At 37.9% G+C, this 14040-nt stretch overlaps 1 protein-coding gene across 4 annotated transcripts in view; it reads left to right on the forward strand.

Annotated features, from left to right (window-relative positions):
* Nucleotides 1-2162: 2162 nt before the first annotated feature.
* syt7b (synaptotagmin VIIb) overlaps nt 2163-14040 on the forward strand; it is a 134031-nt gene continuing 122153 nt past the window's right edge. For all 4 annotated transcript variants that reach the window (XR_014201715.1, XM_082154505.1, XM_082154506.1 and 1 more), the window contains exon 1: nt 2163-2499. Coding sequence is in view for 3 of the 4 variants with exons in the window: in XM_082154505.1 (XP_082010631.1) it covers nt 2466-2499 (34 nt within the window). In the remaining variant the exon portion in view is untranslated. The remainder of the gene's footprint in view (nt 2500-14040) is intronic.

The following is a 14040-nucleotide window of genomic DNA, read 5'->3' on the forward strand; positions in this document are numbered from 1 at the left end:
CCATCAAGATAATTTTCACAGATGAACACAACTTTTATGAATTTTAAAGCCTAAATGCAGTCGCCAGAAGTTAAAAAAACTAGGCTATATAAACGAACTACACCATGCACGGTCCCACGACTTCACCGTCCCAATCACTAAGCTTCCGACAACTCTAAAACATTTTCCAAGAAACTTTGAGTTAGAATAGTTTATAAGAGCACAATTATGAGCATAACGAGGCTGTAAAAGCAGAGCTGAGCTTATCTTTTCGTGATGATGACGATTTTAATGTCCCCAGTCCCATTTAGCCATTGGTTAGCAACCGCCTTTTTTAAGACACTTAATAGCTTTAAAAAAATCAGTGGGGTAATACTGATGTGTTTTATGTTCTAGAATAAAACGTGAAATTGTCTTGAGCTTGTTCACCACAGACCTTATTTCAGCCATTTAACCAAAATCCCATTTTTAAAAAAAACATTGACTTCGGGACGATGGAACCAGAAGAGCTAAAATGCTAACTCGTTTCCGCGTATTGGCCTACAAAGTGATTTCATACCTGCACCAATCTATTGCGACATATATCCGAGTGAAACAGCTTCTCGAACAAGAAAAAATTTAGGGCGGGACTTAATTTTGTCCATTGGAAATTGATTGGATGGTTGTGGTTTGCTATTGGTGGATCTCATATGAGTGACAGGTTGTCCCGCCCTCACACCAGAAAACATCATTAGAGAAGAGAAGAGATGTTGCTGCAAGAGGGAGGGGAAAGATGTGTAAATCATTTATAATGAATAAAATACAGCAATATTCCATAAGAATGGTCAATTTTGATTTCATGATGACTTTAATTGTTTTATTGTCCCACCTACATTTTTAGTGTGGGAGACCCAGTAACCATAAAACTCACAGGTCCTTTTGTAAGATTAAGAGGTAAATGTTGCCCAACATAAAGTGATACAAGAATCAGGATTCATTCTTGAGTCAGCTAAAGTCTTAAGTGTAATAAAACTGACAAATATGAAAAGAGATCAAGGCTATAACTTCACATGCACAAAAATCCTTAAAAGGGTCATCAAATATGGTTAAACAGCAAGCTTGAAATATAAAAAGTGAGATCATGAATGAACACCAAACTGCGAGTGGCCCAGCTGAAAAGCAGTCAGATTGGAAAATATAACAAGGCGAAGAACTGTGAGCCTCGCAATGTAAGTTACTTGGATAGTAACCAATGTCATGTCAAAGTTAAAAAAATATGCAGGTCAAAGGTATGTGTACAACATATAGCCTATGTAATATGTCATATATTCACACAACAACAGAACACTTCATCAAATGTCAAGAAGTTCATTAACTTCTATAGATATGCTGAAAGTATGAAGAATTAATTTGAGAGATTGAGAGAGCAAGTGTACAAGGTTAGATGATTAAATGCTAAAATCATATTCATTAGCAAATGAAAACCAATAAGCAACACAATAATGATAACACATTATATTACAAAACACCCCCAAATATGCCATAACCATCACAATATAAGCACATAATTTATTCTTCAGGTGTCTGCATGTGGTTAAATTGCAAACATTAATCGGGTGGTGTGAGGTAAAGTTGGGACTCGGGAGGGTCATATATTTCTTTATTCAATATCCAATTATTGCAAATTATTGGAAACATTTGCAATCATAGTGCTTTATGTATGAATTGATTTGATTGGCTTATGGGAAACGTTTATTCAGCTGCTGTCCCATTTTATCTTGATGACTTTTAAGAGATATTTATGATTTATCTAAATCATATTTATATTAGGCTACATGATTGCAGTATTCATATAGCTAAGTGCACATGTGCAAAACATTTACTGTGAAGCCATATTAGAAAATAAGTGTAACACATTCAAAGATGTATTTATTCACAATGTACTGTACAGATTCCCTGTTTTGTTTTATAGATACTATTAGATTTCACCATTTTATCAGAACACAATGACTTTTGGCATTTAAATGGCTCGGGCTTAAAACAGTTGTTGTGACATTTTCAACATATAATCATAAAATAAGCCTGTGAGTAGTCTTCAGGGGTATTTTAACGCTGTTCAAGGCGATTGACGAAAACACGTCCCAATTTACTCGACTTCATCCACACAAACTGAGATTTTAGAGCTCGTGCCATCAGCTGACGGTGACACGGACGCACAACTCACCACTCCTTGCCCTCATCTCTCCCTTCAAACCTTCTCTTTGCCATCTCCCGAAGCAGCCGAATGAGGGGACAGGGAAAGAAAAAACAAGTGAGTGAAAGAAAGAAATAAGCTGGGAAGGAGAGAGAGAGAGAGAGAGAGAGAGAGAGAGAGAGAACGCGCGAGCGCGGTGCTCCATGGTCACTCGCCCATTGGCAGCTCGAGAGCACATTTTGGATTCGACTTTTTCTTGGAGGGGACTTGGGGAAGAAACAAGCGTTTGTTGGCGTGCCAAAGGCGAACAGCCATGCACCTGAATCGGGAGGACGAGGAGGGAAAAGGTGAGATACTTTGGTGGATTCCGCTCGTTTGTTTTCAGCCAGAATGCCCGCCCTTGAACGGCAGACGATGTGGCGGCACCCGGTACCGCTCGTGTACGGGTCAGCACCGTGTCATTCCGAATGCATTTCGCTTCAATTTGTCCTCAACTGCAAACTGTCAGTTGCCGTACGTGCAAACAGGTGCAACCAGGTTTCTCTATATACATTCGTTCGCGTTTGGACACATTTACAGCACCTGTTGTTGTGTTGTACCGTGAAGGTAAATACATTTACCTTGGTGCCTTTGAGGGAGTTGTCATCCATGCACGCGCAAGGTCATCATCTCTCATCACATAGTCATGATAGGGTATCTGCGCGTGCGTTTATTGTTCCGAGTGTGCGTGTGCTCGTCTTGTCCATTGTATTTGCCAAACATGTATCAAAAGCATTTTGCTCACTTTTTCATATGCAATTGAGAGAAAGTGAGGATGGGTCATTAGGAGGACGAAGGGACATGGACATGCGTTGGCCTCTGCTCTGCCCCCTCCTGTTGCGCGCCACGAGATTTGTCAGGTGGGAAAATTACGATGGTCAATTGTTATGTGTGTACAGACAGAGATTTGTTTGGAGAGACACTGTGGCAGAAAAAAACAAGCGTGTGTTGCAAGACGTCAAATAATAAGGCACTCAATTGTGATGCGAGATGCCAGTTCAGAAATGAATAAAATAAAAGCCTATGGTTTAACCCTTGAATGTCAGGAACATAAAAAATCCTTAGAAAATTCATTTATGGCTATACACCAATTCAGTCATGACGTCAATTTGTTGACCACCCCGGAAGGCTAAATGGGCTCGAGTACCCTTGGGAATTTCCTGTGGGTTTTAGAACAGTACTCCTATAGTTTATCCCATTATAATAGGCTGCAAGATATCCAGGGTCAGTGTTCAGGACATTTAGATGATGCCAGAGTTTTTGTAATATTTCCCTCAGACACTGGACCCATCACTCGCTGTAAACATGCAAAAACAAAAAACAAACACATACATGTTTATTGTATTTGTACTTTATTTTGGGTCAAGTTCAGTTTTCAATAATTTTTTCCCCTCAATATTGGTACCTGTGGTCATTGCTGGGTAACCCATTTGGCGACGTATAGGCAAACCAATTGGAGGCACAAATTTCATAAAATTGTATTGATTTAATTATTGTCTGCTGAGAGCTGTTACTGTATAGACGCCTACAAAGTGTTTGCCTTGACAGTATTTCAGAAATCATGTGTGTCCCACATTTTCTGTAGGCTGTTTAGAATCAAAGCTACTGAGCAATGCCTGATTTGTGAATGAAACACTCTTTTGAGTCGATTCTTTTCAATTAAAGGGATAATTCACTCAGAAATGAAAATTCTGTCATTAATTACTCACCCTCATGCCGTTCCAACCCTGTAAGACTTTCGTTCATCTTCGGAACAAAAATGAAGATCTTTCTGATGAAATCTGAGAGATTTCTGTCCCTCAATTGACAGCTACACAACTGCACTTTGACGCTTCAAAAAGTTAATTAAGAGATTGTAAAACTAATCCATATGAATTGAGCGGTTTAGTCAAAATTTTCTGAAGAGACACAATCGCTTTATATAATGAGCAGATTGAATTTAGGCTTTTATTCACATTTAAACATTGATCAGCGAACATAAACAGAAGCCCAACCAAACCAGCTTGATGCACGAGAACAAAACTCTTGCTGAAGCTCAAATGTGCTGCGTAAAACAAGAATGAACCTCATTGGTTCTTGCTGAAGCTCCAACGTGCCGCGTAACACAAGAATGAACCTCATTGGTTCTTGCTGAAGCTCCAACGTGCTGCGTAACACAAGAATGAACCTCATTGGTTCTTGTGGAAACTCAAACGTGCTGCGTAACACAAGAATTAACCTCATTGGTTCTTGCTGAAGCTCAAACGTGCTGCGTAACACAAGAATGAACCTCATTTCTAGCACATCAAGCGAACATGCTTGAGCTTCTGTTTACCACAACTGTGTGAGTTGATGAATGTTTATATGTGAATAAAAGCCTTAATTCAATCTGTTCATCATATAAAGCGATAGTGTCTCTTCAGAATATTTGGACTAAACCACTCAATTCTATGTATGAGTTTTACGACCTCTTTATGAACTTTTTGAAGCGTCAAAGTATAGTTGCGTAGCTGTCTATGGAGGGACAGAAAGCTCTCAGATTTCATCAAAAAGATCTTCATTTGTGTTCCGAAGATGAACGAAAGTTTTTACATTTTTGGGTGAACTATTCCTTTAACTGTTTTGTAATGATTTGTTAGACTGTGATGTCTGATTTGTAAATGGATCATACTTTTGACATATTTCTTTCAATGACCCCGTGTCAATATTTTATGGTTTTTGTTATTTTGTCCCACCCAAATCTTAAAGTCGGCATGAAACAGAAGTTGCTATAGTCTGTTCTTTCCTATTGTGATGTATATCCAAGAACAGCTTCTCGAACAAGAAAAAATGTAGGGCGTGACATGATTTTGTGGAGAATTAATTGGATGGGTGGATGGTTTTGGTTTGCTATTGGTTGATCTCATGTGAGTGACAGGTTGTCCCGCCCTTACGCAAGTAAACCCGTCATAAGAGAAGAGATGTGACCAGTCCTTAGCATAATTGAGTCAGGTGATCTTCAGACTGCTACATGCAGAACAGAAGATATTTTGTATTCAAACCTGTTTGTCTGTAACAGCAGCGGCAGCTGTATTTCAGCAGTGCGTTTGTCTTGACATTTAACTTATGTTTCTTGAGCAAGGGACATTAATCAGGAACATGCAACCTGAGTCTGCAGTGACTTTGCTTTTGCAACTTATTTTTTGCAAAACAAAACGACAAACAAACTAATGAAAAACCAATTTAAAAAAAAAACATGCCAATAATATTTATAATTATCTGGCTTTAGCTACTGTTCAGAACCCATATATATTATTATTATGGAAATTTAATTAATGTTTAAAAATTAATTACGGTAATATGTTTTTGTTTTGATTGCCAACTATGGCAACATTTAGAGTAGAAATAAAAAATTGTTGTGTCTAAGGGATATAATCCAGTTTAATATGAGAAGAAGCTTGCATTCTGTTATTAATTGATACAAAAAAATTACCATGTTCCCACAGTTTTATCATAGTAAAAAATAACTGTAGTTAGTAACAGCTATAAGCATTACTGTGGTAATTTTTTGTAAGGCATGTTCATTTTATTAGAAGTTTTATTAGCGTTGTGGATGTAATCAGCTTTAGCTCGTCTTAATGTGAATTCAGCTGGGAATCTCCTGCTGAATGTATTGCCTGAGATGTCATGCTGTACTAGACAAAAAGCAGATTTTGTAAGCACTGATTTGGGAATATCCAGTTGAAGAAACGCTTAGCCCAAGCAACTGAACAGAGAAGTGTTATGTTTTAGAATTCACCATGTTAAGAATTAAGATGTTATATAAAATCACAAGTGGTGCTCACTGTAGAGCCAAATGATGTCAAGCTTTACCGATTGGCTCTGCAGTGAGCAGCCTCTCTAAAATCAGGCAAATTATATATTAACAAACCCCTCTAAAAACCTTTATATAAAATTAAAACACTTGAGAGGACCTTATTATGCTTTTTTTACATTTTCAACTTTCTTTAGTATAGACCTTATGTAGCCCTTTTCAGTGCTGCCATCGTTGTCTTTTGACTTCCGTTCTGTATTTTCACAGCGTTTTGCGTGTTTATTGATGAACGGCTCGTTTTAAAATCTTCCCGGTCGACTTACATTTGTTAAGTCATCTGCTTTAAACATTACAGTCCTCATGATAACTTTCGTTAACTTTACATTAAGTAAATCCTCTTCAAAAGCGAATTACTCCCGGACAGAAATTCCATAGAAATATACAGAGCGACCGCAAAAATGGAAGTTAAAAGACAATATTCTAAAGATGGCGGCGCCCTTGTTTCTCTGGCGCATAAGGTCTATATAATTATGCTGTTTGAGCATGAAAAATGTCTGCAAAGTTACAAAGCACAAAGTCATTCCAAAGGGAGTTATTCTATATATTAGTAAGCACTGTTTCTGAACTCCCTGAAACGCCTCCATTGTAGTCTTGAGTTTTCTTGCGGAATCGTACATAATATCCCTCGTTTAAAGGTATAGCGGAGGATTTTCCCGAATTTTAGAAAAGAACCGCCCTCTCCACTTTTTGAAAAAATGCACATGCGCAACACTCTACCTGCCTTAATAGGGAACGCCTATTAAACGTGTGCACGAGAGATGGCTAGCATCGCTAATCATAGCTTACATTAACTTTTACTAGCAGTGATTTTAAATGGATTTCTCCAAATAGCATGCCAAACTTTATCTGTCGAGTAGAAACTTCGCGACTGAGGCATCAGTGGGAAGCCCAACCTGTGCTTTTAGCGCATGCCAGCGTGTGAAATATTCTCCCAAAAACACTCTGGTCTTGTTTCTTTCTTCAGAGGCCTTTCTCTTCTTGTCATTCAATTCGTAGACACTTTTTCTCTTGCGACCCTCAGACATTTTGAAAAAACCCGGTGAGAACGGCTAGCTTCAATGATTGGCTGAAACCGTAGCTCACCACACATATACACCTGAAATTGCGCATGCGCAGAAAGCGAAAACTACCTAGGGACGGGACGAGCACGTACGACGGCCTTACGTAAACATATCACCAGAATGATTGACAATTAGGAGGACCAATAGTCTTGATGATCCACCCGGAAAAAGAAAATCCTCCACTATACCTTTAAATAATTCCCGCCCAAGGCATATCCAAAAAAAAAAGGGGCCGAGACCTGGTTGAGTTGTGTTAGTAGTATGTTGAAACTCTTGAAACAAGCTAGAAAAATGGTTGGCCAATCACAAAACACTGATCCATCTGACCAATCAGAGCAGACTGCGTTTTCCAGAAGGAGGGGCTTCATAGAGACCAGAACTAAACAGACCACTATTGACTAATGGGAACAGAGGTGCTGCAACAATGTAAATATGTGAAAAATTAATGTTTTTTTGAACATTTAAGCATGAAATCCTATTCTGTTAGACTAAAAAACAAACAAATCAAGACTTTGTAAAAGTGCTTAATAGGTTATCTTTAAAGTGTAAAAAAAAAAAAAACACGTTATGAAAAGCCAAATAGCCCCAAATCTCAAAATTGACCAGTGTATAAAAAACTTTTTTTTTTTGCCTAGTGTCTTGCCTTAAAAGAGAAAAAGACATTTAAAAAGAAGAAATGCTGGTATTTGCCATGGAAAACGCTGACTAGGTGAGCTGGATGGCAGTTTCATGACCATGATGACGGTTTTAAGGTCAGCTGAAGATCAAACTGACAGCTCAAGGATTCCCAGGGGTTTGCACAGAGACCTGCCCAGTGGTGGTTTTGCAGTGCTGCTACATGATGAATGATAAGAATGTATATAAGACACTGAGACAAGGGTTAATCTTTGACAGAGGCAAGATTTCAATCACATCAGATAATTTCACACCCCTTAAGCCATCCCGCCTGTCTCTGCGTTCAGACGTCCTCACACGTGACCATGCGCTCTAATTCACCACGGAAACTGTGATGCTGCTCTGTATCTACTTTTTTAGAACCCCTTTCATGTACACTCAACCCAAGCACACATTGTTTGAAGTTTGTTGGCGATAACAACAGTTGTTTCAGACGCTGATAGCAGAAGAGCCTTGACATATTGCGGTGTCTGTACGCAGGGTCGTTTCCTGGATTGGATCTTAATGTCATTGACATTCCTGGTATGTTCTGATGTTGTAGCAGCGGTATGATAAGACAAACACAGTGAGAAGGTCAACTGGCGGCCGCAAAGCGGATGCTGGATGGGTTGGCGAAGGACACCTCTGGACGGAGCAGGGAGAAAGTGGAGAAATGCAACGGATGTACAGGTGCATTTGGAAGCTCGCCAATCGCTTCCGCTTAGATTGGAGTGACATTGTGAGTTTGTAATGCTTTTAGCTCGCGTCAATGATCACTGATGGCCAGTGTGGGATCAGATGACGCGCCTGCATTTAGAGCATGATGCATCCTGTATGAATTTCTGAATTTTTCAATTTCTTGAGAATATAGGAGTTTAATGAAAGTTGCCAATGTGAGAGCTCTGTTAACCCTTCTTTGATCACCAGACCCGTCTCAGACCCGTTTCCAGCTTATTTGAAAGATAGATTAACTGACTTTTTTTTTTTGCAATCGACAGCTTTACCTCAAAAAATAATGTTGGAATTGTTCCAAATTTTCATAAAAAAAAAATTAAGCAGCAAAAATAGAGGCTACAATGGGCACTTACAATGGAAGTAAATGGGGAATTTTTTTGGAGGATTTAAGGTCACGTTTATTTATATAGCACTTTATACAATACATAGTTTCAAAAGAAGAGTTATTATTGTTAACTAAAACTAAAAACCATAAAAATATTCACTTAAAATGAACATCTATTGAAATAAAATATTAAAAAAGAGTCAAAAACGCATAACAAAAGTACCAAAACTTTAACTAAAATTAAAAGATTTAAAAATAAAAAAAATAAAAAATCTAGTTCAAATGATTAACAAAAACTATAATAGTATAACAATAACACTTAAATAACACTTTCAAAGCAGCTTCACATAATAAAACAGGAATGTTGCAAAGTTGTAATGTTGTCAATGTTGCAAAGTTCTTCATTAATTATGAAACAACTTCAAAGGCATCTCTACAGAAGAATAGTGTCATTTTTCTGCTCAGTTCAAATTGTGTGCTTTCATCTGATAGTGTTGGTACAGATCGCTCAACATATTTTCCGGTATTAATTGTCTTTTAATTGTCCATTTTTTGGGGGGTGGCATTTGAACTGTAAAGCTGTTCTCTTCATTTGTACAGTTGTTTTAGGGTTTTAGGTACCAATGAAGTTGTGAAATGGATTAAAACACAGAAAGTTAACACTCATATTGCTTACACATCGTGGCTATTCTATTGAAACGGTGGGTATTTTAATGTTTACGGATTGGCCCTAGGCTATTATTTTTTTTTTTTTTACTTTATAAAGAAAAATAGGGAAGAGCCAAAATTAAGGCTTTTATTTATTAGTCTTATACTCTTAGTTTTGACAAGATCCAACATAACAATTGAATTCAGCATCTTAATGCCATTGTGAAGCATATGTCATTTGAAGCAACAGTCAGAAGTTATTTTATTACATAGTGATTGATTTTTATTTGTAAATAAAAGCATTTTATTTGAGATGCAAAGGGGAAATTAAAGTGGCTGTGTAGCATAACAGAAATAAGAACAGGGCGTCCCTCACCTGAACGTCATCATCCGCTTCTCTTGTAGACACTAGACAGTTTGTCGATTATAATTGGAGCAATCTAGTTTTATGTCATGCAGTTGTATTACTTCAGTTTTGAAAAATATGTGATTAGTACATTATCCCGCTCCGACAGCCACTTTTTGAGACGCAGGTGTTTTTTTCTTGCACAAAATGTAATATATTATCCACTGAAGATGAGTTGAAGTGAACCCAGATGCAGTTAAATAAACAGAGCTAAGATATGACATGAACTTGAGCAGACTTAAACTTGACATAAACTTAATCAGACTTGAACATGAACCTTGAAACAGACAGCGAGTCACATTTAACAATACACAACAAGGAAACATGGCAAACATGAGGGCTTAAAGGAATAGTTCACCCAAAAATTAAAATAATCCACCTCAAGCCATCCTCAGTGTATATGACTTAATTCTTTCAGCCGAACACAATCAGAGTTATATTAAATAATATCCTGGCTCTTCCCGGCTTAGTAATGGCATTGAATAGTTTCCGAGTTTTTGAAGCTCCAAAAAGAGCATCCATCCATTATAAAAGTAATCCATACGACTCCAGTAAGTTAATAAATGCCCTTTTGAAGCGAAGCGATGTGTTTTGAAAAATATCCATATTTAAAATGTTATAAACTATATACTGGCTTCCGGCAATGGCGCGTTCACAAAAGAGTTTCGACAAAAGAGTGACCTCTGACCCGACAGGTCAAACAAACTTTCTAACCAGAATGCATTGCGTTTGACAGGCATCTGTCCGCATGGCGCCGCATTAAGTCAAACTCACCTAAGATAACAAGATAATGAACTAATGGACATAAAACATGAACAAGCAGGAAACAGGTGTCACATGACAGGAAACACATGACTACATGACATGAGGAGAACAGTGAATCACATGACATGAACATCATCAACCGATAAACATGACAAAAAAATCAAAAACAGAAATGACACAAACCTGTTTTTTTTCTTCTTTTTTTTTTCGGAATGGGCCGAATTGGGCCCTGGCCTTTGGTGTTATGTAGATGTAGAATCTTTGTCCACTTAAGGGGCATTCACACTGGAGGAATGTTTTTATAGCTCCTATAACTATTAGCGGAAGTACTCTCTTTTTGATGTGCTCACACCGCAGGAACTGGGAATGATTTCAGTTATAGGAATTCCCTTTGGGGGGGGGGATAAATAAGCTCCTACTTCAGAGTAGGGTCTAACCGAGCACAATAGGAACTACCAGTGAGGAAAGTGTATGTCGATTGAACACATGCCATATGAAACACTGGCACCCGGTGTTTTTTAAAAACCGCTCCACGGACAAGGATAACAGCGATAAGATATAAACATACAGAAAGCTAATGTTAACGGCATTTACCTGTCACCATTGTCTGCGCCGTTCTGTTCTTTTCTCAGCCTCGATGATATGTAGCACTGCAAGTTGTTGAGATTTCATCTCTCAGCCCTCTTTTTTTCTCTTTCAGTCGCATAACTTATACGTCTACATTCCATCTCTCTACTATCACGAAACCCACGACACTCAACAAAAACACAGCTCCGATCACGGCGTCCTCCATCCTTGAATGTCAGGCTTAAATTATGTCGGCCGGATTACATCCCTTCAGAGTTCCTGCTGGCAGTTTGAATGCTATAGGAAAATGGCCCTAGGGGAAAATTTAGTTCTCGGGAGACCGCACTGGCTAGTTCCTATAACTGCCCGGTGCGAAAGCCCCTTTGCGAGGTGACTGACAGACCTCCAAAGTAACATATCATAAAGCTCTTATCACAAAACCTTCTTCCAGCCCTCACCACCCCTATAAATCTACAGACATCGCTGTGGTTTAAGGTGCAGTTGTTGCAGTCGTCAGTGGTTGAGATAAACCTGCCTGTCTTGCTCAGATGCTGAAAGACAAAGACGACAGATGAGCGCGAGAGACTGGAAGGAAAACACAGAGGCAGGTTGACCTTGTAGTTTGTACACATCACGTCTCTGGGTAATTGCGTGTTAATGGCTGTTTCCAGTCCTGTTGTCAAGGGTCCTATTAATATTTCATTCAGAGACAGTAAACGAGGAATGAATAGCTTGAGTAGTAGCTTTACTGACACATTAGAGTGACGTGAAAGAAAGCACGAGTGGTGAGGGACAACCAGACAGACAGAGGGAGGTGGAGATAGAGACAGTGATTAGTCAGGTGCTGTGAGGAAAAGCTGTCTGAATATATATTTTTATCCTTTAATGCAACTTGCGGTGGCTGTGTGAGAAAAGTGAGATTCAGCCCAATTACTTTTCTGACTAACAACTAAAATGTCAACACAATGTCCCTGCATTGCAAATTTAGTAAAGCATTATCGTACACCGTTAAATCTCAGATTTAATGATTTTTCCCTTGTTTATCCCAACTTTTGAGCGGAGAGATTTAGCTATACATTGATTTATATAATCCAGGGCTGCGTTTCCCAAAAGCATCATAAGTGGATCTTATAGACTAGGGATTCCCAAACCTTTTTGTCAGCCGAACTTCTTTGACTCAAAATATTTACTTTTATTACCCCATGAGATTTTGAATGACTATTTCATTAATTTAACAATATTTTTTTTTTTGTGATTTAATTCTTAGCTTTTCATCATCTTACAACCCCTCTCCAGCGATGCTACTTTATTACATAAAATGAAATATTTATTTGTTTACCTGCATACAGTGTTTAGTATTAATAATTTACTAATATAGATGTATTTTAATATTTTCATTTTAATTAAGTTTTAGCCATTTTGTTATTGTAACAGTTATGTTCAGTCTGATTTCATTTTCCCTGTCTTCTGTTCCTGTTTAACCTGCTTAAAACGGAGAAGTTTTTCCTTTGAGTTTTCAGCATATAGACGACATCATTGTCAAAACGATCCCCATTCTCACGGATCCGCGAATATGGTCGATGAAACACTATAGACTGAACACGTAATATGCATGTGCATGACGTCATCGTCTTCAGAGATTCACATTTTTTTTGTTTACACGGAGACCGTTTTAAAAAACGTGTACTTTGAAACTCGTTTTCAAAAGTTTGGGTTTTCAAGTACCCAAAATGCCGTTGTTGTGTAAATGAATGGCCAAAACGCATAAAAAGTTTTTAGTTGAAAACGGGTGTCGTGTAAAAAGCCCCTTAGTTCTCTATAGTGTTCCTTTGTTCTCATTTTCCCACCACTAATTAGTCTCCTTGGTTACTCATTAATTAGATCGTATTCAGTTCGTTATCTTGTTATAAGCCCTTCTGTTCCTTCTGTTCTGTCTGGCATAGTTTGTGCATGCACACTGTTTCGTTACCTTTGCGGGATTTCCTGAGTTTGCTAATTTTAATTGGCACAAAGGATGAAATAGTAGCGTTCATCTTCATCGGGCTAGAATGTGACAGTTTTGTGACTTTATTTTTATTAGTTATTATTTTTTCTATTTTTTCTATTTAGCTTTAATTTATTTTTATTTCAGTTTGATTTGAGTTATTTTAGTACTTCATCTTAAAAAATTTTAATTTCAGTTAGTTGCCAAGGCAACATTTCAAAATTTTCCATCTAAATATTATATTTTATTTCAGGTGTGCTTCGTTCAATAATTATTCTTAATAGTTTTAGTCAATAATAACAACATTGCCTGCATGTCATGATGTGACCATTAACTGACATTAATCGTGAACATGTGAATGTGTTGTTATGTTATTGAAATAATATTAACTTAAAGTAAATAAAGAGGTTTGGCTGACAAAATTCAGTTTGGAAATTCCTGGAATTGTGTATAGTTGCTTCCTTAAAATCCAAAAAGTGTAATCAGAATTGGAAACAAAGAAGGAAAGTCTGATTCCTGTCCAGTTATTTTTTTGGTGAATGGACCTTTTCAGGGCATAAACATTTTTAGCATAAACTTTGACATTGGTTACCTCCTTCCCATACAAATCCATTTAATATGATGTTCTCTGAAGGACACAGCGGTCAAATGCAGTTCACTACATTCCTCTCATTCATTATCCAAGAGCTGGGCCTCTGGATCCAAGGATGAAGAGAATGAGAAAGAGAGAGATCTCAGGCTGAGTGCGTACATCTGTGTGTGTGTGTGTGTGTGTGTGTGTGTGTCCTATTACATAACCGTCTCTAGATCAGTTCAGTCACACTGAGAGTCTGGGATGTGTTTCCGTACGTCGGCAGACTTGGCACAGCCCA

The sequence above is a fragment of the Leuciscus leuciscus genome (genome assembly GCF_965113295.1).
Source record: "Leuciscus leuciscus genome assembly, chromosome: 2".
In the NCBI taxonomy this organism is placed as follows: Eukaryota; Metazoa; Chordata; class Actinopteri; order Cypriniformes; family Leuciscidae; genus Leuciscus; species Leuciscus leuciscus.